Source organism: Argopecten irradians, chromosome 16, assembly GCF_041381155.1.
Source record: "Argopecten irradians isolate NY chromosome 16, Ai_NY, whole genome shotgun sequence".
Classification (NCBI taxonomy): domain Eukaryota; kingdom Metazoa; phylum Mollusca; class Bivalvia; order Pectinida; family Pectinidae; genus Argopecten; species Argopecten irradians.
The window spans coordinates 22267505-22291694 of record NC_091149.1 but is presented as its reverse complement, the minus strand read 5'-3'; the positions used below and the strand labels follow the sequence as shown (position 1 = coordinate 22291694).

Here is a 24190-nt window from a genome sequence, read left to right as displayed (position 1 = left end):
TTTAGTTTTTACTTGCCTTTTTCTTATCCTGATCTTTTAGATAGATTCCTTGTTTATATACTAATACTTATAAGCTTTGTAGTTTAGCACTTAATGACTTCAGTTGTCGCTGGGCCGTAAAACTTAAACAAACAAACAAAAAACAAACGTTCGAACAATCGGAAGCTTCCCGTCCATTTCTGTTTGATACCTGATCATTAAAGTTTTGTCTCTCTTCATGAAGCTCTGCTGCATTCGAACCATTGGAAGCTCTGGGTCCATATCCCTTTGTATTTGAAAGCTCTACATTTAAATCATACTGAACGCATTTCAATGTCTTGCAATTCCATATCAGAATCCTGATCACAGTAGGTTATAATATGATGAAAAGATACATTGGTAAAAATAAATCAAATATTGATAAAATGATACATGTATTGATAAGCGCCCCTGCAGGTAGGGCGTTAGAATCGTACCTGCTGCCCCTATTACATGATCGTAAAAGGCGACTTATGATCTTATCTTTTCTTTTATTCCTAACTGACTTTATCTTTCCTAATGCCTCCCTTGGCACCACCTTACATTTGGCCATGATTTGAGCGTTCGCCCATTTGAGGAAAGCTCTGGGTTCCGTCCGCAGGCCGAGACACATCAAAGTCTTAAAAGTGGTAGTTTCTGCTCCTGCTTAGCGCTCAGCAAACCGGGAGTGGGACGACTGGTTCGCCCGTTGTCAGTATAATGTGACCGGGTGGGGTGTGTTGCTTGGTGTCTTCGGCGGCATGCTTCAGTGATATAGTACTATAAAAAGGACAATAGTTCCACTATACAAGAAGACATAACACGAATATATCGCAGTCTCCCAAAACACGCACCTCGCACTCAGTGTTCCCACTCATTTTTGTAACAAGGGGTTTTCATACCCCCAGCATCCCAAAAGTGAGGGTATGAAGTTAAAAAGTGAGGGTATGAAGTTAAAAAGTTGGGGTATGAAGTTGAAAGTTGCAATTGCACAATTATTTAGTCCAAAATATTATGTGTGTAGATGTGTGATACTTTATTTCAAATGCTCAGTTTAAGAAAACAAAATACAAAACATACACAAAACAATAATCTTTGTTGCTTTTTATTCAGCCAATGAACCATACCACACAGTGTTGACAGTCAGTATTGTGTTGGGAGTCATTTTTAATTAGAAAACTTCACACATGCCCTCTGCACAAGCTCTTCTGAGTCAAAGTCTGTTTTGGTTGAATAGTACCCAATTACCATTCTATTTTCAACCGTTGATGAATTTCTCCTGTTTGTTGCGGGTGCGTGGTGGCGGTTCTGCAGAGAGAAGCCTCTCTCACAGGGAACTGATGTTAATGGTACAGTCAGAAATATTCCAGCCAACACACAATAGTCAGGAAACTCTTCAGCATAGTCATTACTGACCATGAGACACAAGGCTGTTACTTCCAAATGCCTGTTCCCATTTAAGAAAAATTTGAATTGTAAATAACCATCTCTGGTTCGGCCAGGATCTATCAGGTTGTCTTGTTGAGCTGCAGCACTCCCGTATTTCTCAATAATTCTCTGAAGAGATTCCATCCCATGATTAAGAATGCCTGCTTGTTGCTGTGGTAGTAGTTTTGGATTTAGGATTACATTCAGGTCTTGCATGTCACTCATACCATCCTCTGGAAAACGTTCATTGAATTCTAAAATCAGATTCCTGACAAAAGACCTCTTGATATTTCTGAATATTAAGCGATCTCTGATTGAACAACTGAGAGAAATACCTCTGAATTCTTCAGACTCATCAATCTGGTCCAGCAAATCTTCAACCGTTGGGGGGTTAATGGTATGAAAAGATGCTATGGTATCTCTAGCTGATCTTACCATGGAGTTGACCTGTTGAATGTCAATTATGTCCTTTTGGAAAGTTCTTGATAATTTACACAATATATCCAAAACATCTCTCAACAAACACAGTGTTGCGATGAATTTGAAAGTTTTGATATCTTTCCCGATACCCTTTGCTTTGGCCCCACCCTCAGTTCTTGGTGCATTAGCAACTTCATGTTCCAAACCTAGGATGAGTACAGACCAGCTATCGTAGACTGCAATTACAGCATCTTGTAGTGAAAGCCATCTCACCTGTGTAGGTTTTTTAAATTTTTTCACTTTTTCCCTCATGATTTTTTTTTAATTCTTTTATTTTATTGTAACGTGGGGCTGAAAACTCATAAAAGAAATATATTGCTACCAACATTTCTTGTACTCTTCCAAGGTATGGAACCTTTTTTGCTGCCCAATGTGACACCAATGCCAGTCTGTGTGCAGCACACCATATATGGATAATTCGTGGATTTTGTTCTCGTAATTTTACCCCTACACCTGACAGTCTACCAGTCATTACTGATGCTCCGTCACTACCAAAGCCTGAAATGTTTTTGAATGTAATGCCTACAGAATTCATCCAGTTCACAATAGAATTGTATATTGTATCTGCCTTGCCATCTGGTACTGTGACATTCGCACAAAATTCTATTTTTATTTGACCTCCATATACAATTTTGCAAAACATGATAAGTTTTTTATCTGTGGCTATGTCCATCGATTCATCTACCATGATGCCGACAAAAGGGCTTTCTTTCACTCGGACAATAGTCATTTCTCTCAGCACATCTGCTAGTGCTTTCTGCATATCAGCTGGGGCTTGATGATTTGTGTATATTCCACGGGATGACATTGAAGTAGTAGCTGAAGATTGTCCTGCTGAGGAAGCTTTCTGAAATACGGTAGACCCATTTGAAATCTGAAAAAGAATTCAAATAAATTTGATTGTAGTCAAATAAAATAATAATGTGGTACAAAATTTCATTAAATTGTGTTTTCCTTTGACCTAATCAAATTTGTTTTGAAGAATACTGTATAACAATTATTTAGTTTTAAGTAAAACTCAAATAAAGTGAAAACGACGGGACCAGCTAAAAAATTCTACTTTGATCCAGACACACAGTACAAGGTCAAATAAGTTTTTTTTAGCTCACCTGGCCCGAAGGGCCGGTGAGCTTATGTCATGGCGCGGCGTCCGTCGTCCGTCGTCCGTCGTCCGTCGTCCGTCCGTCCGTCCGTCCGTCAACATTTCCTATAAATCGCTACTTGTCCTAGAGTTCTGCATGGATTGTAACCAAATTTGGCCACAAACATCCTTGGGGGAGGGGGAACAGAACTTGTATAAATTTTGGCTCTGACCCCCCAGGGGCAGGAGGGGCGGGGCCCAATAGGGGAAATAGAGGTAAATCCTTTAAATCGCTACTTGTCCTAGAGTTTGGCATGGATTGTAACCAAAATCAGCCACAAACATCCTTGGGGGAAGGGGAACAGAACTTGTATAAATTTTGGCTCTGATCCCCCAGGGGGCAGGAGGGGCGGGGCCCAATAGGGGAAATAGAGGTAAATCCTTTAAATCGCTACTATTCATAGAGTTCTGCATGGATTGTAACCAAATTTGGCCACAAACATCCTTGGGGGAAGGGGAACAGAACTTGTATAAATTTTGGCTCTGACCCCCCAGGGGCAGGAGGGGCGGGGCCCAATAGGGGATATAGAGGTAAATCCTTTAAATTGCTACTAGTCCTAGAGTTTGGCATGGATTGTAACCAAAATCAGCCACAAACATCCTTGGGGGAAGGGGAACAGAACTTGTATAAATTTTGGCTCTGATCCCCCAGGGGCAGGAGGGGCTGGGCCCAATAGGGGAAATAGAGGTAAATCCTTTAAATCACTACTAGTCATAGAGTCCTGCATGGATTGTAACCAAATTTGGCCACAAACATCCTAGGGGGAAGGGGAACAGAACTTGTATAAATTTTGGCTCTGCCCCCCGGGGGCAGGAGGGGCGGAGCCCAATAGGGGAAATAGAGGTAAATCCTTTAAATCGCTACTTGTCGTAGAGTTCTGAATGAAATGTAACCAAATTTGGCCACAAACATCCTTGGGGGAAGGGGAACAGAACTTGTATAAATTTTGGCTCTGATCCCCCAGGGGCAGGAGGGGCGGGGCCCAATAGGGGAAATAGAGGTAAATCCTTTAAATCGCTACTTGTCCTAGAGTTTGGCATGGAATGTAACCAAAATCAGCCACAAACATCCTTGGGGGAAGGGGAACAGAACTTGTATAAATTTTGGCTCTGACCCCCCAGGGGCAGGAGGGGCGGGGCCCAATAGGGGAAATAGAGGTAAATCCTTTAAATCGCTACTTGTCGTAGAGTTCTGAATGAAATGTAACCAAATTTGGCCACAAACATCCTTGGGGGAAGGGGAACAGAACTTGTATAAATTTTGGCTCTGATCCCCCGGGGGCAGGAGGGGCCGGGCCCAATAGGGGAAATAGAGGTAAATCCTTTAAATCGCTACTTGTCCTAGAGTTTGGCATGGAATGTAACCAAAATCAGCCACAAACATCCTTGGGGGAAGGGGAACAGTACTTGTATAAATTTTGGCTCTGATCCCCCAGGGGCAGGAGGGGCGGGGCCCAATAGGGGAAATAGAGGTAAATCCTTTAAATCGCTACTAGTCATAGAGTTGTGAATGGAATGTACCCAAATTTGGCCACAAACATCCTTGGGGGAAGGGGAACAGAACTTGTATAAATTTTGGCTCTGGCCCCCCGGGGGCAGGAGGGGCGGGGCCCAATAGGGGAAATAGAGGTAAATCCTTTAAATCGCTACTAGTCATAGAGTTGTGAATGGAATGTACCCAAATTTGGCCACAAACATCCTTGGGGGAAGGGGAACAGAACTTGTATAAATTTTGGCTCTGATCCCCCAGGGGCAGGAGGGGCGGGGCCCAATAGGGGAAATAGAGGTAAATCCTTTAAATCGCTACTTGTCCTAGAGTTTGGCATGGAATGTAACCAAAATCAGCCACAAACATCCTTGGGGGAAGGGGAACAGTACTTGTATAAATTTTGGCTCTGATCCCCCAGGGGCAGGAGGGGCGGGGCCCAATAGGGGAAATAGAGGTAAATCCTTTAAATCGCTACTTGTCCTAGAGTTTGGCATGGAATGTAACCAAAATCAGCCACAAACATCCTTGGGGGAAGGGGAACAGTACTTGTATAAATTTTGGCTCTGACCCCCCAGGGGCAGGAGGGGCGGGGCCCAATAGGGGAAATAGAGGTAAATCCTTTAAATCGCTACTTGTCCTAGAGTTTGGCATGGAATGTAACCTAAATCAGCCACAAACATCCTTGGGGGAAGGGGAACAGTACTTGTATAAATTTTGGCTCTGATCCCCCAGGGGCAGGAGGGGCGGGGCCCAATAGGGGAAATAGAGGTAAATCCTTTAAATCGCAACTTGTCATAGAGTTCTGCATGGATTGTACCCAAATTTGGCCACATACATCCTTGGGGGAAGTGGATCAGAACTTGTATAAATTTTTGCACTGACCCCCCGGGGGCAGGAGGGGCGGGGCCCAAAAGGGGAAATAGAGGTAAATCCTTTAAATCGCTACTAGTCATAGAGTTCTGCAGGGATTGGAACCAAATTTGGCCACAAACATCCTTGGGGGAAGGGGAACAGAACTTGTATAAATTTTGGCTCTGGCCCCCCGGGGCTGGAGGGGCGGAGCCTAATAGGGGAAATAGAGGTAAATCCTTTAAATCGCTACTAGTCACAGAGTTCCGCATGGAATGTAACCAAATTTGGCCAGAGATATCCTTGGGAGAATAAGAATTGAGTATGTATAAATTTTGGCTCTGGCCGCCCGGGGGCAGGAGGGGCGGGGCCCAATAGGGGAAATAGAGGTAAATTCTTTAAATCGCCACTTGTCATAGAGTTATATATGGATTGTAACCAAATTTGGCCACAAACATCCTTCGGAGAAGGGGAACAGAACTTGTATAAGTTTTGGCTCTGGTCCCCCAGGGGCAGGACGGGTGGGGCCCAATAGGGGAAATAGAAGTAAATCCTATAAATTGCTACTTGTCCTAGAGTTTTGCTTGGATTGTGACCAAATTTGGCCACAAATATCCTTGGAGGAAGGGGAACAGAACTTGTATAAATTTTGGCTCTGAACCCCTGGGGGCAGGAGGGGTGGGGCCTAATAGGGGATTTAGAGGTTAATATTAAAATTCCTTCAGAAAAGAAACAATGAACCTGTATTCAGAACATTACTTGGCATTACAAACCAGGTGAGCGATACAGGCCCTCTGGGCCTCTTGTTGTGGAATGGATTGCTCATTACAAATATCTGATTTTTATAAATTAATTAATTAAGTATTACTGTTAATTATTTAATCTTAAATATCTCTATCCTATTTATAACTGATTATTTATAGATATAATTTGCATTTTTATAAAACCTGTTAAGTTTCTGTCTGTCCTATCATTCAGGTATTATGGATTGACAATGATTATTGAAACTAATAATTTAATTAATTTATGATTTAAATGTATATAATATGGTGTATAAGATCATACATTTACATATTTTTATTATCAACACAGTACCAAAATGAATTAATTGAATAAACTCACCTGTAAATCAATTAAGCTTAGGAATTTCCTATTAGCAATATTTTCTTTTGCTAAAAAAAGGGCAGTTTTAAGTTGCGCCTCAAGTATAGGTAAGTATTTCTTTTTCACACACGTTTTCGCGGCGTCCATGTAATTTTGTTGTCGTTTTGCCTGCATGGAAATAATGTGATCCTTTGACATTTGATGTCTGACTAAAGCAGACCGTTGAAAATTTTTACTGCCGACGCTAAATGGCGATGTTTTGCAGTGTGCCATTCCGGTGCAGACCTCGCAGAACATACCACGGCTATCGTCTTTTTTTAGCCATTCAAACTCGAGTAACCATTTTTGCTGAAAGCATTTTGGATATTGTGTCGTAGTTCGTCTTTTTTTAGTTCTTTGTTCTGAGTTGTCTTTATCACTTTCTGTTTCGGTTTCGTCATGATCGCGGGGCCGTTTTGATGTTTTTTTCCAGAGCGACTGGAGTGTGACCTGTGCCATGACTCATTACACGTGGTTATAGTGAATTTGAATGATAAATGCAGATGTATTCCGAGGGTTATTCCGACTACAGTTTGACCCGCTCAGCAAGACGCTTAACATGTTATGTAATCCTATAATTGACAAGAGTATTTATGACCTTGACTAAGCTAGTTTCGTTTCCGAGAATTCGTCGGTAGATTGCACTTTCACTTTTTAATTTGACGTAAGTTAAATTTTATAATAACTGATCGAGCTACAAGAAACCTTTTCAGAAATGTTGTGCGTGAATTGTACGTCTACCTTGGTAATTCTGTGCGTGAGAATAAATATTTAAACGTGAATCACGTACAAATGTACGTAAGTGGGAACACTGGCACTACATACAAGCAATCCACAGCATACATGGGAGGCCGTCCTTACATGACACTAGCTTTTAATATGACGTTGTTTGAAACAAACAAAAGTATTGATAAGATCAAAGATAAAATAATATATATACATGTGCCCCTACAACGCGCAACATTGAATGTGTCTGTATCCCATTGCATTCATACCACCTTTAACGCAATCAAAACACTGTTCAATGTCTTTGTTGGATAATGTAAACACATAGTCATATAGCATATTTTAACCACACAAGACAGTTATGGCGTTCCATATTCAATGCCTGACACAGACGGATGGACAGGGGTTTACTTCAAGTGACCATAGAGTAAATAAAGTTACATTAGCTATGTACATATTCGTTAACTAGCCAACGCTAACAACACAAAACCCAAAGATTTTCACTATTGAACATAGGTGTTTTTAATTTATATAAATTTGTAAATTTATATAAATTTATATAATTTTAAATTACGTAGCAGAAACCATGCATATGTGAACGTGGTCAAGGCCCCAAAATAACACTTTGTCCGTGCGAGGCCTACATAATCGACATGTACATCGACGTCCGGTAGCTTAGAAGTTCAGAAGGGCTTACTATCCAAAAGTACTTGACATATCGCTAATATGGACACGGACATACGCCTTGTCAGTTGGTATAGTATGTAACAGGGGTCATCATTAGCACGTGCACATTGAGAGTTCTCTAACAAATCACACCTCTTCTCCAAATCAAGTATCCATTCACATATTCTTTCCTTGAACCTGTCTAGTCTCTCCATTATGGAGGTGGGTATGTGACTTTAGTTGTTGATAGCTACGGTGCTAGAAGTTTGAAGTCTGGGCAGAACAACCATCTATATATGATGCTTTGCAATTCCTCTCAAGGCAATAATTGATATCTGATGCCAGAGTATGTGCCTTCAGTGATTTGCTAGCTGGACAGCTGTGATTCTCTGTGAACAAATATATTTGCTACGTAAACACACGCATACATAATCATTACATCAGATACCATTTTTAGCTCACCTGTCCCGAAGGGCCGGTGAGCTTATGTCATGGCGCGGCGTCCGTCGTCCGTCCGTCCGTCCGTCCGTCCGTCCGTCGTCCGTCCGTCCGTCGTCCGTCCGTCAACATTTCCTTTAAATCGCTACTAGTCATAGAGTTCTGGATGGATTGTAACCAAATTTGGCCAGAAACATCCTTGGGGGAAGGGGAACAGAACTTGTATAAATTTTGGCTCTGACCCCCAGGGGGCAGGAGGGGCGGGGCCCAATAGGGGTAATAGAGGTAAATCCTATAAATCGCTACTTGTCCTAGAGTTCTGCATGGAGTGTAACCAAATTTGGCCAGAAACATCCTTGGGGGAAGGGGGACAGAACTTGTATAAATTTTGGCTCTGACCCCCTGGGGGCAGGAGGAGCGGGGCCCAATAGGGGTAATAGAGGTAAATCCTATAAATCGCTACTTGTCCTACAGTTCTGCATGGATTGTAACCAAATTTGGCCAGAAACATCCTTGGGGGAAGGGGAACAGACCTTGTATAAATTTTGGCTCTGACCCCTCGGGGGCAGGAGGGGTGGGGCCCAATAGGGGTAATAGAGGTAAATCCTATAAATCGCTACTTGTCCTAGAGTTCTGCATGGATTGTAACCAAATTTGGCCAGAAACATCCTTGGGGGAAGGGGAACAGAACTTGTATAAATTTTGGCTCTGACCCCCTGGGGGCAGGAGGAGCGGGGCCCAATAGGGGTAATAGAGGTAAATCCTATAAATCGCTACTTGTCCTACAGTTCTGCATGGATTGTAACCAAATTTGGCCAGAAACATCCTTGGGGGAAGGGGAACAGACCTTGTATAAATTTTGGCTCTGACCCCTCGGGGGCAGGAGGGGTGGGGCCCAATAGGGGTAATAGAGGTAAATCGTATAAATTGCTACTTGTCCTAGAGTTCTGCATGGATTGTAACCAAATTTGGCCAGAAACATCCTTGGGGGAAGGGGAACAGAACTTGTATAAATTTTGGCTCTGACCCCTCGGGGGCAGGAGGGGCGGGGCCCAATAGGGGTAATAGAGGTAAATCCTATAAATCGCTACTTGTCCTAGAGTTCTGCATAGATTGTAACCAAATTTGGCCAGAAATATCCTTGGGGGAAGAGGAACAGAACTTGTATAGATTTTGGCTCTGACCCCCTGGGGGCAGGAGGGGCGGGGCCCAATAGGGGTAATAGAGGTAAATCGTATAAATTGCTACTTGTCCTAGAGTTCTGCATGGATTGTAACCAAATTTGGCCAGAAACATCCTTGGGGGAAGGGGAACAGAACTGTATAAATTTTAGCTCTGATCCCCCGTGGGCAGGAGGGATGGGGCCCAATTGGGGAAATAGAGGTAAATCCTATAAATTGCTACTTGTCCTAGAGTTCTGCATGGATTGTAACCAAATTTGGCCAGAAACATCCTTGGGGGAAGGGGAACAGAACTTGTATAAATTTTGGCATTGACTACCCGGGGGCAGGAAGGGGGGGGCCCAATAGGGGAAATAGAGGTAAATCCTAAAAAATTCTACTTGTCTTAGAGTTCTGCATGGATTGTAACCAAATTTGGCCAGAAACATCGTTGGGGTTAACAGAATTCGTATAAATTTTGGCTTTTATCCCCCATGGAGGAGAAAGAGTGGGGCCCAATAGGGGAATTAGAGGTAAATATCCAAATTTCTTCAGAAAAGAAACAATGAACTTATATTCAGAACATTACTTGGCATTACAAACCAGGTGAGCGATACAGGCCCTCTGGGCCTCTTGTATTGTAATCACATTGGTCAAGTTTGAAAGTTGAAAAGTTGTTGTTAGCAACAAAAGTAGTTTAATTCTTTCAAATAAATATTTTATATAAATGTTAAATATTGTTTTCTCACTTTACTCCTGGATTATCAAACCAGAAATTTGTTGTTGGTAACAGCAGTATTATTTCACTGACTACTCGTTACATCAACTAGAAAATTGTTTTTAACTTCGGTAATGGGTTTCCTCTCTACCTATTGTAATCATAAACAATGTGCGTGAATTCACTCCAGTTACTTTTGGCATTTTGCTGGTTTTCCTCTAAAATACTGGCTGTAAAACATCTGTTGATGAAAGTGAAACAAGCATCCTTAATTGTTGAACTTTCAGTGACAGCTGTATCAAACCTTTCGCACTACAAATGGCTGTAATTGGCCATAGTGTGAGTCAGAATTCTTATATAGCTACTACGTTTTGGAGTTGGAGGGGGAAGGGGCGTCTCTTAATGGTTTTGTTATTTTCGTGAGAATGATATTTTCACGATTTTGTCGGACATTGCCATGATCATGAAAATTTGATCCAGAATGTGAAATACTGAAATTGGTTTGAATATTGGATTTGTCCAGTTACCAGCAGCTCGCCAGTGAAAACGGACTGCAGCCCAACCTGTCACTCAAATCCATCGAAATATTGAAATTGGTTGAATCATACATACCCTAATGCCAGATAGCGAAAATTTTATTATGAAAAAAAATAATTTTCTTGTTTTGTTTTTCCCATCGCAAAAATTTTGTCCTGCGAAAATACATGTTTTTGCATTTTATGAAATAAAAAAAAAAAGGTGAAGTTAATTAGTAATTAAGGTAGGTAGGCTCCTAATTACATAGCATTGTCAATTATGTAATTTGTGTGACTGTTATGATAATCAGCCTTACAGCTGCATCATTAAGTGTAGCATTGCAATTTTCAGTAAGTTTCCTCAGTAATATAAATTGTTTATTTGTTTGTTTTAGGTCACTCACCTACAACAGAATTCACACAATAGACCCAGAAAGTTTGGAGGTCTGCAAAAGTCTACAGCTTCTGTAAGTTACCATTACATACAATTAACTTACATACAAATTTATGTACTAAGGCAGTGTACTTAAAAGTTTGTGTGCTATGATATTGACAATTATCGAGAGAAAACCTGTTGCAATTCATGTTATAAACTCTTGAAATATATAGATCTTTTGGTATCAAGCGTAGAGCCCAGAGAAAATATAAAGGGGATTTAGTCACACCAGTAATGGTCGATCGGTGTGGCCTTGTGTTGATAAGTTGTCGTTGAGCTTAGTCAGCTGAGAAAGAAATGTCAGTAATTACATTTCAAGCCAAATTTCACAATGTCATATTTTGAAAAGAAGAGTTTCAATATTAAAAAAAGATGTGTAAGACTGTGAATGTGGGTAGGGGATGACAATAGCCTGTACTTGTCATGTTAATTTGGACACTGAATGGCTGATGTGTTGGTAAGTGTGAATGGTGAGCAATCAGACTGGCACCAGCTTGGCAAGGAGCTAGGAGGAAAGCCACTTCATACGACCTGCTGCCCTACCTCACCTCGCCATAACAAGCTCATCTTTTCACCGTGCAGAGCCCTATTCAGTGGCCCTGATATCTTCCAACCGACATAGCCTAACGCTATTCAAAGGAAAATATTGGCAAGTGATCACCCGTCTACAAAGCAGAGATTTGAATTGTAAAACATTTCACTAGTCCTCTTCACCTGTGGAATTAATCGGGTATTCATTTCGTACCTGATCTCTATGCACGCTGTACATTTCACATCTCCAACAATAACATTATTTAAGCATTTTATAATGTATGTTTCTTATCAACTCAATTCGAGGTAGAATTTTACTTTAAAGCAAAACTTTTGAATGATTCTGGATTTAAAAGTACTGATCTTTTGAAATTTGAATTTGAAAATAATTATAATGTCAAGGTTCAATTTATTTCATCTGATTAGGTTAAGAGATATACACTAAATTCATTAGTTTATAATATGAATTAAATACTGTGAAATAATCACCCTTAAAATCCGTAGGTTTATAAATATCTTGGACCAATTTGTTTGCACTAGTTTATTTCAAAGAATTTATTTCATTAAAATTGACAGAGCTACAAATTGCTTTAATGGTTTAATGCCAGTGTTTTTATCTGGTGAAGAAAAAGATAGCTTGAAGTATAGAATTTTTGTAAAATAATGTGGAGTGTGTGCAATTTGATTCTGGAGTGATTGGTACAGTATGTTCTGATGGAGGACAGGTGTAAGTGAGGGGCTCACCAAAGGGGGATTATTTAGGGAGTGATTGGTACCATGTAAGGGGTTCATCAAAGGGGTATTATTTAGGGAGTGATTGGTACCATGTTCTGATAGAGGACAGGTGTAAGTGAGGGGCTCACCAAAGGGGGATTATTTAGGGAGTGATTGGTACCATGTAAGGGGTTCATCAAAGGGGTATTATTTAGGGAGTGATTGGAACCATGTTCTGATAGAAGACAGGTGTAATTGAGGGGCTCACCAAAGGGGGATTATTTAGGGAGTGATTGGTACCATGGCTCACCAAAGGGGGATTATTTAGGGAGTGATTGGTACCATGTTCTGATAGAAGACAGGTGTAAGTGAGGGGCTCACCAAAGGGGGATTATTTAGGGAGTGATTAGTACTATGTTCTGATGGAGGACAGGTGTAAGTGAGGGGCTCACCAAAGGGGGATTATTTAGGGAGTGATAGGTACCATGTTCTGATAGAGGACAGGTGTAAGTGAGGGGCTCACCAAAGGGATATTATTGAGGGAGTCATTGGTACCATGTTCTGATGGAGGACAGGTGTAAGTAAGGGGCTCACCAAAGGGGTATTATTTAGGGAGTGATTGGTACCATGTTAAGGGTTTACCAAAGAGCTGAGGGATTATTTAGGGAGTCATTGGTACCATTTTAGGGGTTCACCAAAGGGGGATTATTTAGGGAGTGGTACCATTTTTGGGGTTCACCAAAGGGGGATTATTTAGGAAGTCATTGGTACCATGTTCTGATGTAGGACAGGTGTAAGTAAGGGGCTCACCAAAGGGGGATTATTTAGGCCCATTTCCAATTTTAGTATGGATTAATTTATTAAGTATTGACAGATGTATGTTTACAGGATGGGAAGTTGAAATGTTGTAGTACATTGTCTATTGTTGTACAAATACTGAAAGGGCAGTGGAAATGTTGCAATACATTGTCTATGCTGTACAGTTACAGAGGAAGGGCTGTAGAAATGTTGTAATATATTTTCTGTTGCTGTACAGTTACAGAATAAGGGCAGTAGAAATATTGTAATACATTGTCTATTGCTGTACAGTTTCAGAGGAAGGGCAGTAGAAATGTTGTAATATATATTGTCAATGGCTATACAGTTACAGGAAGGACAGTACTTAGAAATGTTGTAATACATTGTCTATCGCTGTACAGATACAGAGGAAGGGCAGTAGAAATGTTGTAATACATTGTCTATCGCTCTACAGATACAGAGGAAGGGCAGTAGAAATGTTGTAATATATAGTCTGTTGCTGTACTGTTACAGAGGAAGGGCAGTACTTAGAAATGTTGTAATACATTGTCTATTGCTGTACAGATGTATACAGAGGAAGGGCAGTAGAAATATTGTTAACATTGTCTATCGCTGTACAGTTACAGGAAGGACAGTAGAAATGTTGTAATATATAGTCTGTTGCTGTACTGCTACAGAGGAAGGGCAGTACTTAGAAATGTTGTAATACGTTGTCTATTGCTGTACAGATACAGAGGAAGGGCAGTAGAAATGTTGTAATACATTGTCTATTGCTGTACAGTTACAGAGGAAGGGCAGTTCTTAGAAATGTTGTTAACATTGTCTATTGCTGTACAGATACAGTTAGGGTAGTAGAAATGTTGTAATACATAGTCTATCGCTGTACAGTTACAGGAAGGGCAGTAGAAATGTTATAGACATTGTCTATCGCTGTACAAATACAGGAAGGGCAGTAGAAATGTTGTAATACATTGTCTATCGCTGTACAGTTACAGGAAGGGCAGTAGAAATGTTATATAGATTGTCTATCCCTGTACAGATACAGGAAGGGCAGTAGAAATGTTGTAATACATTGTCTGTAACGCTGTATGTCCTGTCTGTGTTGGTAAGTCATTATAAATCACAAGCAGGTGTGGGTAACCAGGCTCATGCCATAATTAGGAGAGTTCAAGTTTTTACATCTTTTATGTGTATTTAGCAAAAAAGTCTCTTCCATCTTTCTACTTTGGTAATAAAATCCAGAAATTCTGCATGAACTTGGCAGTGAGGAAATGGTGGCTGTGTGTGCCATGCAGGTATGGTGTCAGTTTGGGGCACATGTTAACTTGGGGTGTTTTCACGGAGATGAGATTGGCATTACAGCTAGATAGAACGAGATTCGGAAGGAATGGAGGGATTTACAACTGACAAATTTGTTTTGTTATGTTTATCCCGTCTTCTCCGGCTCCCTCCGGGCTAGGGCTACTGGGTAGTGTTGCATCAACTTGGTTTGTTTAGCCAGCAGCTATCTTGCATTCAGGCCGTGTACCAAATGAATCGGGGAGTTTTTAGCTGACAAATTTGTTTTCTTACCAGAGCAGGGTTTCAGTGTAAGGTTTTATTTAGTACAAGCTTCCTATCCTTCAATATAGTCGGCAGGAACTGGCTTCTTACAGCTGTCCATACTACAGATCTTTTAGTCATTTAACTGTTGACATTATAAAAAGATAAATGTAACTTAAATCTAAATTAGTAATTTTCCTTATGGAAGAAGAATTTATTTTAAATGTAAAAGTTATGAATTATAGTTAGAATAAAAAAGAAAGGCATTTTGAAAAGTTTTCAAATGAAATTCGAAGTGAAATGGATTTCTTTAAGAAATCTTGTAACCCATGATATTATTATTACCTCTAATAAGAGAGTGTCTGAAGTGAAGAAAAGAGGAAGGAGTCCATAGTGGGGAAGGAGGAAGGAATGGGGGGAGAGATTTGGGAATCGGGGAAATAGGCAATGCTCTGAATGATGTAAATGTTACAGAACATATTACATCCTGTGGTGAGAATGTATAAATACAATCTTATATAGCATTTTAACATGTATGGAAGTAATCATGAACACTTTGTACTGCATCGACCACTGCTCTGGTGGTACAGATATGGGGAAGATACACTGCTAATTGGCTGGTGCTACACAACGTAAATATCTGCCTGGCTTCTCAAGTATGTGTAAATGTTATGTACATGGATGTGCTAGGTCTCACTGTCTGGAACACACAAAGGTATTCATTAATATAAAACGTATTACAGACGGCAGGCTGGTAATCACTACTTAGGCCAAGGTGTAATATTTTTGTTTGGGTTTGATTGTTGTCCTATTAACAGTCAGGGTCATTTAAGGCCATGCCAGGTTTAGATCTAAAGTATCTGCCAACTGCCCCACATTGGATTCAAACCTGTGACCCAGAGGTGAACGGCTTGTGGTAATACGTTGGGACACCTTAACCACTCACCCACTGTGACCTGGAAGTGGAGAACGTGTGATAATAATCAAAACATGCCATGTCGCTTTCGAATTAAGAAGATTATTATCTCAATTATGAAAAAAAATCAAAAAATCTGTTAGTTTTCACTAAATAAAGAAAAATCAAACATTTTAGCAACATTAAGCTTGATAAATAAGAAAAAATATTTATTTGATACTGTTGGTATAGATAGTATTCAATTTTCATTTTATAAACAATATAATTAGCTATTATGAAAGCAGTTTTGTTAGAAATGACAACTTATAATTATAATGTATTATAAATAATGAGTAAAGTTCTAATGTGTAAAAACAGAAGATGACTGATTAAATGATGATGTATAAAAACAGAAGATTGACTTGTTAAATTATAATGTATAAAAACAGAAGAATTGATAGGTTATAATGTATAAAAATATAATATTATGGGTGATAATGTAGAAAAAGCTTGTGGATGTGTTTAACAGCTGAATGGTTGTATAAGACAGCTGAGGCCTGGGATAGCGCTATGGAGCCCATCAAAACAGCTGCACAGTTACACAATTTCATCTTATCAGAACAGGATAGCGTAGCAGACTTCTGTTTTGGTGGAATTTTATTTGGGGAGAGGAATTAGATACTATTACATTTATGGAAATCTGGTAAATTTGATGGGCTTGTTGGGCAGAATAAGTGTATAATATACTTTCTTAATGAAATGATCTGTTTTTAGCTCACCTGGTCCGAAGGACCAAGGTGAGCTTATGCCATACCGTGGCGTCCGGCGTCCGTCGTCCGTCGTCCGTCGTCCGTCGTCCGTCGTCCGTCGTCCGTCCGTCCGTCCGTCCGTCAACAATCGACTTCTTCTCCATAACCGCTGGTCGGATTTCAACAAAATTTGGCTGGTAGCATCCTTATGGGCCTACTAACTGAAAATTGTACAAATGATGGGGCTGACCCCCCAGGGGCCTGAGGGGCGGGGCCAAAAGGGGTCAATTTGGCTATTTCCATATAAACGACTTCTTCTCTGAAACCAAGCATGGGATAGCACCCATAATGCAATGGTAGCATCCTTATAGGATGGGGATTCAAAATTGTACAAATGATGGGGCTGACCCCCGGGGGCCTGAGGGGCGGGGTCAAATGGGGTCAATTTGGCTATTTCCATATAAACGACTTCTTCTCTGAAACCAAGCATGGGATAGCACCCATAATGCAATGGTAGCATCCTTATAGGGTGGGGATTCAAAATTGTACAAATGATGGGGCTGACCCCCCGGGGGCCTGAGGGGCGGGGTCAAATGGGGTCAATTTGGCTATTTCCATATAAACGACTTCTTCTCTGAAACTAAGCATGAGATAGCACTCATAATGCAATGGTAGTATCGTTATAGGGTAGGGATTAAAAATGGTACAAATGATGTGGCTGACCCCCCGGGGGCCTGAGGGGCGGGGTCAAAAGGGGTCAATTTGGCTATTTCCATATAAACGACTTCTTCTCTGAAACCAAGCATGGGATAGCACCCATAATGCAATGGTAGCATCCTTATAGGGTGGGGATTCAAAATTGTACAAATGATGGGGCTGACCCCCGGGGGCCTGAGGGGCGGGGTCAAATGGGGTCAATTTGGCTATTTCCATATAAACGACTTTTTCTCTGAAACCAAGCATGGGATAGCACCCATAATGCAATGGTAGTATCCTTATAGGATGGGGATTCAAAATTGTACAAATGATGGGGCTGACCCCCAGGGGGCCTGAGGGGCGGGGTCAAAAGGGGCCAATTTGGCTATTTCCATATAAACGACTTCTTCTCTGAAACTAAGCATGGTATAGCACCCATAATGCAATGGTAGCATCTTAATAGGGTGGGGTTTCAAAATTGTGCAAATGATGGGGCTGACCCCCAGGGGGCCTGAGGGGCGGGGTCGAAAGTGGCCAATTTGGCTATTTCCATATAAACGACTTCTTCTCTGAAACTAAGCACGGTATAGCACCCATAATACAATGGTAGTATCCTTATAGTGTGGGAATTCAAAATTGTGCAAATGATAGGGCTGACCCCCCGGGGGCCTGAGGGGTGGGGTCAAAAGTGGTCAATTTCCATATAAATGACTTTTTCTCTGCAACTTAACATGGGATTACGCTCATAATGCAATGGTTACATCCTTATAGGGTTTGGATTCAAAATTTTGCAAATGATGGGGCTGACCCCCCGGGGGCCTGAAGGGTGGGGTCAAAAGGGGTCAATTTAGCTATTTCCATATAAACGACTTCTTCTCTGCAACTAAGAATGGAAGAGCACTTATAATGCAATGGTAGCATCCTTATAGGTTTGGGATTTGAAATTGTACAAATGATTGGGCTGACCCCCGGGGCCTTAGACGGCAATAGATGCGAGGTCAAAAGGTAAATTAGACTACTATTTTCATATAAATTACTTTGTCTCTGAACCTATGTATTGGATAGCATATTTGTATGGTATCAATAGCATCATTGTATGGTTGTGATTCAAAATTAAACTTTGGGAGTCAATTTTGCTTATTTTTCTAATTGTCTGAGTCTTGTGATAATTACTAACAAAAAACCAGGTGAGCGATACAGGCCCTCTGGGCCTCTTGTTTGTTTTCATTACAGAATTAACAAAACTACATATTATTATCGACTAAATTATCCTGTGTATACTTCTTATTCAGTCCCACATACAAAGGATGGCCTGTTCTCCATTTGCCCGCGTTTCCTAGGACAAAGAAAAGTATTGGTATGGGAGAAAAATGGAAAACCAATTATAGTCGGTTCCATAATAAGTTTACCTTTGGTTATTTACCTGAGCTACCTGTAGAAAGTGGATATACTCATGTCACCTGTGAAATATATTAAGAAATAATAAAGACAACAAAGATACTTATAAAGTATTATTGTTTATTATGAAATTACATATTTTACATTTACATTACAACGAGAAAGCACTAATAATCACACCTATATATACATAATATATTAAAAATACATACACACAAAAAGCACTAATAACATACATATACATACATACATGTATATAAAAATACTTTTCATGAGAGATGTGATGGATGCTACATAGTTTTGTACACACTGTCTCATACAGTTAGGATTTCGACCATCCCTAACAAAAACCTACTTCAAATGGAGAAGGAGTGAAGCTACGTCTGGATATTCCATCAGGCTTAATAATTTGTTCTTCAGGCGTTCCGTGAGTGTCATCAGTCGGTGGTCGATGTTCCGGTATATCTTGCGTCCTTTTGTATCTTGTTGATCCCATTAACGATTTGGAACTCCCGAATAACTCTTATGATGGTGTAAATGTTGGGGTGCGTGTTTCGGACTTTCTTCTTCAGCTTCCCTTGCCAAGCCTCAAAGTTGATGTTGATGCGGTGTCCTTTTGTGTTGCAGTTGGTTCCACATAATTCCATAATATCCCTCTAACCATTGGGTTGTAAAGTAGTCTGTGAAAGGCAGGGTGTAAATGAGCACATCGGCATCCTCCAGTTCCTCAAGTGCGTTGAACCATACATCCTCTCGCTGTCATCAGTCCATGCGTTGGTCCGGAGCTTGGTCACTTCTTTGTTATAACCATCTTGTGCAAGATTCCGTCCTCCGCGTCCTGACCGGAATCTGTGCATTTGCCATAATAGAGGTAGGTAGTTGTGATTATCTCGGTAGTAAAGGCGGGAAGTGGACTTCTCGGAAGTAGAGGAAATCTCTGTAGTAGAGGTGGGTAGTGGACCTCTCTGCAGTAGAGGTGGGTAGTTGACTTCTCGGTATTACAGATGGGTAGTGGACTTGTCGGTAGTAGAGGTAGGCAGTGGACTTCTCGGTAGTAGAGGTGGGTAGTGGACTTCTAGGTAGTAGAATCATAATGAAAAATGCTGGTCATGTCCTCTACACATAGCGGCAAGACCACTGCAGGTTTATTGCCCTTAATATTGCGAAAGGACATCAAAGGCATTGCCGGAGATGTCAAATCTGTTATGTTAAAAACGTCCCTCACAGACACATTCAGCTAAATACCACCTTACTAGCTGTTGCTATAAGTGCAACCCTTCACCGAAAAATAACAGTCTGTTCTATATATTTACCTCCAAATACTCCATTTAGTTGTGTTGAATTGAGTAACATCGTATCACAACTACCAGTGCCATATATTATCATAGGTGACTTTAACGGTCATAATAGCCTCAAGCTTTCTGTGATCAGACACAATGTGCCTAGATATTCTACAGCTGTTTGAAACAGACTAAGACAATCAAATACTTCTCTAAGATTGACAAGTGCAGCATGAAATGAGGTACTATAGACGATTACATCATCCAGATAACAAAGGCAACGAGAGTACTCCGTATGACCAAAAACTTTAGACATCATACGAGAAAATGTCGCTGGTGCGTTACTTAAGCCAAATGGCATGACTCTGAACTGAGGTCTTTGTGTTTCGCAAATGCGGTTTTAGGTTTATTTCTCGTTCATGCTGCACTGCCAGTAACCACTAGCAAGGTCAAGCGTGCTAAACCATTTAGCCCCATACAAAGCATCAAGTGCATCGTCAATAAAGGGTAAAGGGTATGCGTCTTTTCTGGTTATGTCATTTAGCTTTCTGTAATCAATACAAAACTTTATAGAGCCGTCTTTTTTCGTTACGAGCACTACATGAGCAGCCCAAGGACTATTCCTTGGTTCTATAATGTTCCCTTATAGCATTTTTTCAAGATTATCTTCAACTACTTTCCTTTGGGAAGTAGGTACCCGTCTAGGGGGAAGTTTTATTGGTCTAGATTTTCCTGTGTCTATATGGTGTTTAACTATTCCAGTCTGACCTAAACGTTCACCCGGCGCAGCAATTTTTTTTACCTCAGCCTTTTCAGAAGTTCCATCTAACACTGGTTGTATATGGGGTGGGGTAACTGGGAAGGGTTATGTGATTTTTTCACTCGTCTAGTATTCTATCCACTGCTTCTACTTAACCCACAAAAGTATTCTTTTGTATAGTAATAGGCTGCCCTGTAAGGTAAAGTATAGACAGTGGTATAGGTTTCCCATTCTCAGGGGGAGACAACTGTCTTAGCTAACAGTAGCTTTTTATCCGTGATGAACTTAATTGGCTCTACTACCCCGACCTCGCTATCCAGGTAGCCCTCTACTCGCATCGGGAAACACATCTCCGAGTTTTCAGGTATAGTAACAGTTTCCCATGCACGGATTCTTGCACACTGGGGTTTTACATAGGATGACAATGGAATTTTATGACCTCCTAATCTGAGTGTTTGGGACCCGAAATTAATCTCTCCTTTATGCATAGTTAGATAGTCTATACCTATGATTTAATATGATTCCTTCATGTTGAATTTTTGCCACTTTGATGTTTTGCTTAACAGTTTGACCCCCCTATTCTGTAGGATAGAGTAGTGGCCCCCTAACACATCTAGGCTATCTCCAGAAACAGTTGCTAACCTTAGCCTACTGTTGCCTAGTACTGGCTTATCCTTTAGCTTGTGATATGTTGTGTCAGATATAATTGTAACGGATGAACCTGAATCTATCAGAAAACTGATTTCTCTATCTGCTACTGTTGCCTCTACATCCAATCTTGACTGTACTATACTACTGGCCCATTTTCATAATTTTCTATCTTATCAAAGACTGGGACTCCGGACCTGACCCCAGTCCTGTCCAGTTTCCCTAAGGTGAAGGTATACTCCCAGTCACTCCCTTCCTTTTTGGACAGGTATCAGCTACGTGCCCTTGCTCCCCGCAAACAAAGCAGATGTTTTTGGACGCATCACTCCTACTATTCTTGCGATAACTAGCCCCCTTGTTACCAGATTGACTTTCCTCTATCTTTTGTTCTAACTTTGACATTTACTCATTCATCGATAGTTTAAAGTCTAATTCATCCATTTTAGGAGCACCAGCTGATTTCTCTGATTTCTGGCATTTGCAACAGAGAAAGCTGATCTGCTACTACATTGTGTAAGCCTGGCACATGTACTGCTTGAAATAAGATATTATATTTCAATACACTAACCACAAAGCTGCGCATTAGTTTCATGAGATTTTGGTCTTTAGAAGTGTGCTTATTAATAATATGCACAGCAGACATGTCTCCCAAAACACGCACCTTGCACAACATACACGCAACACACCACATACACGGGAGGCCGTCCTTACGTGACCATAGCTGTTAATAGGACGTTAATGAATCAAACAAACTATCACAGAAAAACTGTATGTGCTTATTTTGCTGAATATCATGCCAGACTTCCACTTCAATAACTATTGGAAGTAACTCTCTAACTGTAATATGAAAACTAAGAAAGTCTGGGTTGAAGGCATGACAGAACCATTTTGTGCTCAAACAACCACCCATATCAATATCACTAGCGTCAGTAAACATCTGCAAGGAATCTGATGAAATGATATCTTGGGGGATGATGATCGCTTTCCCATTAAAATTGTTAATAAATAAAGACCATGCTGCAATATCTGCACATGCTTCATTATTCAACCTACGAAAATGGAGAGGATTAGACAGACCAATAGTTTGTTTGTTTGTTTGATTAATTAACAGCTATGGTCATTTAAGGGCGGCCTCCCATGTATGCCGTACGTTGTGTGTATGTTGTGCGAGGTGTGTGTTTTGGGAGACTTCGGTGTGTCTCGGCTAGGGGACAGAACCCAGAGCCTTCCTCACTGTTGCCCTTTTTATAGTGCTATATCACTGAAGCATGTCGCCGAAGACACCAAGCAACACACCCCACCCGGTCACATTATACTGACACCGGGCGAACCAGTCGTCCCACTCCCTTTGTGCTGAACGCTAAGCAGGAGCAGAAACTACCACTTTTATAGACTTTGGTGTCTTCGAACAAGAAATCACACAAAAAAATCCAAGGTTTTCAGATATTTTCTTGGTCAGGTATTGCCCAGCGATTTTTTTTGAAATAAGGAGATTTGATGTAGAGATATATTTAAATAAAAATAAACTTATTTCTTCATTCTCATATTGCAATGCCATAACAAAATACCATAGCAGATACTTTTCTCATTCTTATACAAGCCTCTGGATCAATCAACATTTCAACTGGTTTATACCCAGTATCATTAAGATTAGATTATAATCTTCAAAGTCACCTGTAACAATAATAAAATAAAATGTTTAAAGAACAATTAAAACCTCACTTAAGAAGATTTCCTTTGCTTCCAAGATTACCTCATATATTGCAGAAATTGCTCTGCACGCAAACAGCAATATGTTTTGAAAATATACTCCAACACGTAAACCTATACATGTACTTATATACATAAACACAAAAAAGTGAGAAATGAGAGGTATATAATTCTACTTCTACTTATTACTTTAAAACAACACCTCTATTTCACAAAATCATGTAATTGCTGAGATTTTCATGTTTACAACAATGTTTTGGGGAGATAAATTTTCTGTTGAGTTTAGACTAAAAGAATTTATCAGAATCACTTATAATGGAAAATAAATCTACCATGGAAATAAGGATTTCAAACCACAAATTCATCAATAACTAATTTTTTTTCCAGCTTAATTTATAAAATCAAAAAACTCACTGGTAACTATAAAAATGTATCAGAAGTTTAAGGAGTGATATTGAAGATTAGAGATGATTAATTACATCAATAGAAACAACTTCCAAAGAACTTTTGTCATCAATATCAATAGTCACTATCAAGTTACCATTTCCTAGTAACAGAAGTTGCCAATATTACTGCATTATTAATTAGTGCATAGCTTTTAATTTCAAAAGTTCAAACAAGAGCTGAAAGTGAATTATAACTACTAATTGTATATTTTCCCCATTTAAACATTCAGAAAATAATAGAAACAAGGGTTTTCATACAAAAATTTATAACTGTGGTGTTACTTATGCTTATAAAGCAACTTGCATATTTGCTTTCTCTGACACTATATGATCTTTACAGCTTATTGCAGCACATCCTCGATACTCCATGGGTTACTATCACTGATGTTATATCCACCAATGGACTATATCTTAGTAAAACTGGAGGCAGTTAATTAGAAAACAAAATCCAATCACAGGCCTGTAGAGACTTCCTTTGAAGATCACAGTCAACCACAGTGATTTTATTATGTACGTTGAAGGACCAAATTACCTGTGTCTTGTGTTGCCTTAAATTTTGGTATGACATATCCCATCAGTGGATATAACGACAGTGATAGTAACCCATGGATTATCAAGGATGATTGTATCATGTATCAAGACTTTCAGATCTATGTCAACAGATTTCTGATGAAAAAAAACCCACCAGCTGTAGGTAGTAAATTTTGAACAGTAACAACATATATAACATTAAAACAATTACTTAAGAGCCCATTGAACATTTGCTGCCAAAATTTGGCTTTGGGCGTGTTGTTACTAATGTTCCTTTGATGCGTTTTACATAAAGCCTCCTTGACT

General features: G+C 40.1%; 1 protein-coding gene across 1 annotated transcript; it reads right to left on the bottom strand.

The window, feature by feature from the left end:
- Positions 1-1086: 1086 nt before the first annotated feature.
- On the bottom strand, positions 1087-7257 carry LOC138310527 (uncharacterized protein C17orf113-like). Its single transcript, XM_069251780.1, has 2 exons — positions 6507-7257; positions 1087-2779 (listed from the first exon to the last, which is right to left on the bottom strand). Exons 1-2 carry the CDS (start codon positions 6984-6986, stop codon positions 2132-2134), a joined length of 1128 nt encoding a protein of 375 aa, XP_069107881.1. The 5' UTR covers positions 6987-7257; the 3' UTR covers positions 1087-2131.
- Positions 7258-24190: the final 16933 nt, after the last annotated feature.

Bases quoted from the DNA above. Each gene is read 5' to 3' on its own strand.
- LOC138310527 (XM_069251780.1), bottom strand. From the start codon at position 6,986: ATGGCACAGGTCACACTCCAGTCGCTCTGGAAAAAAACATCAAAACGG. The intron at 2,780-6,506 runs GTGAGTTTATTC...ATTCTTTTTCAG, and splicing joins TAAGCTTAATTGATTTACAG to ATTTCAAATGGGTCTACCGT.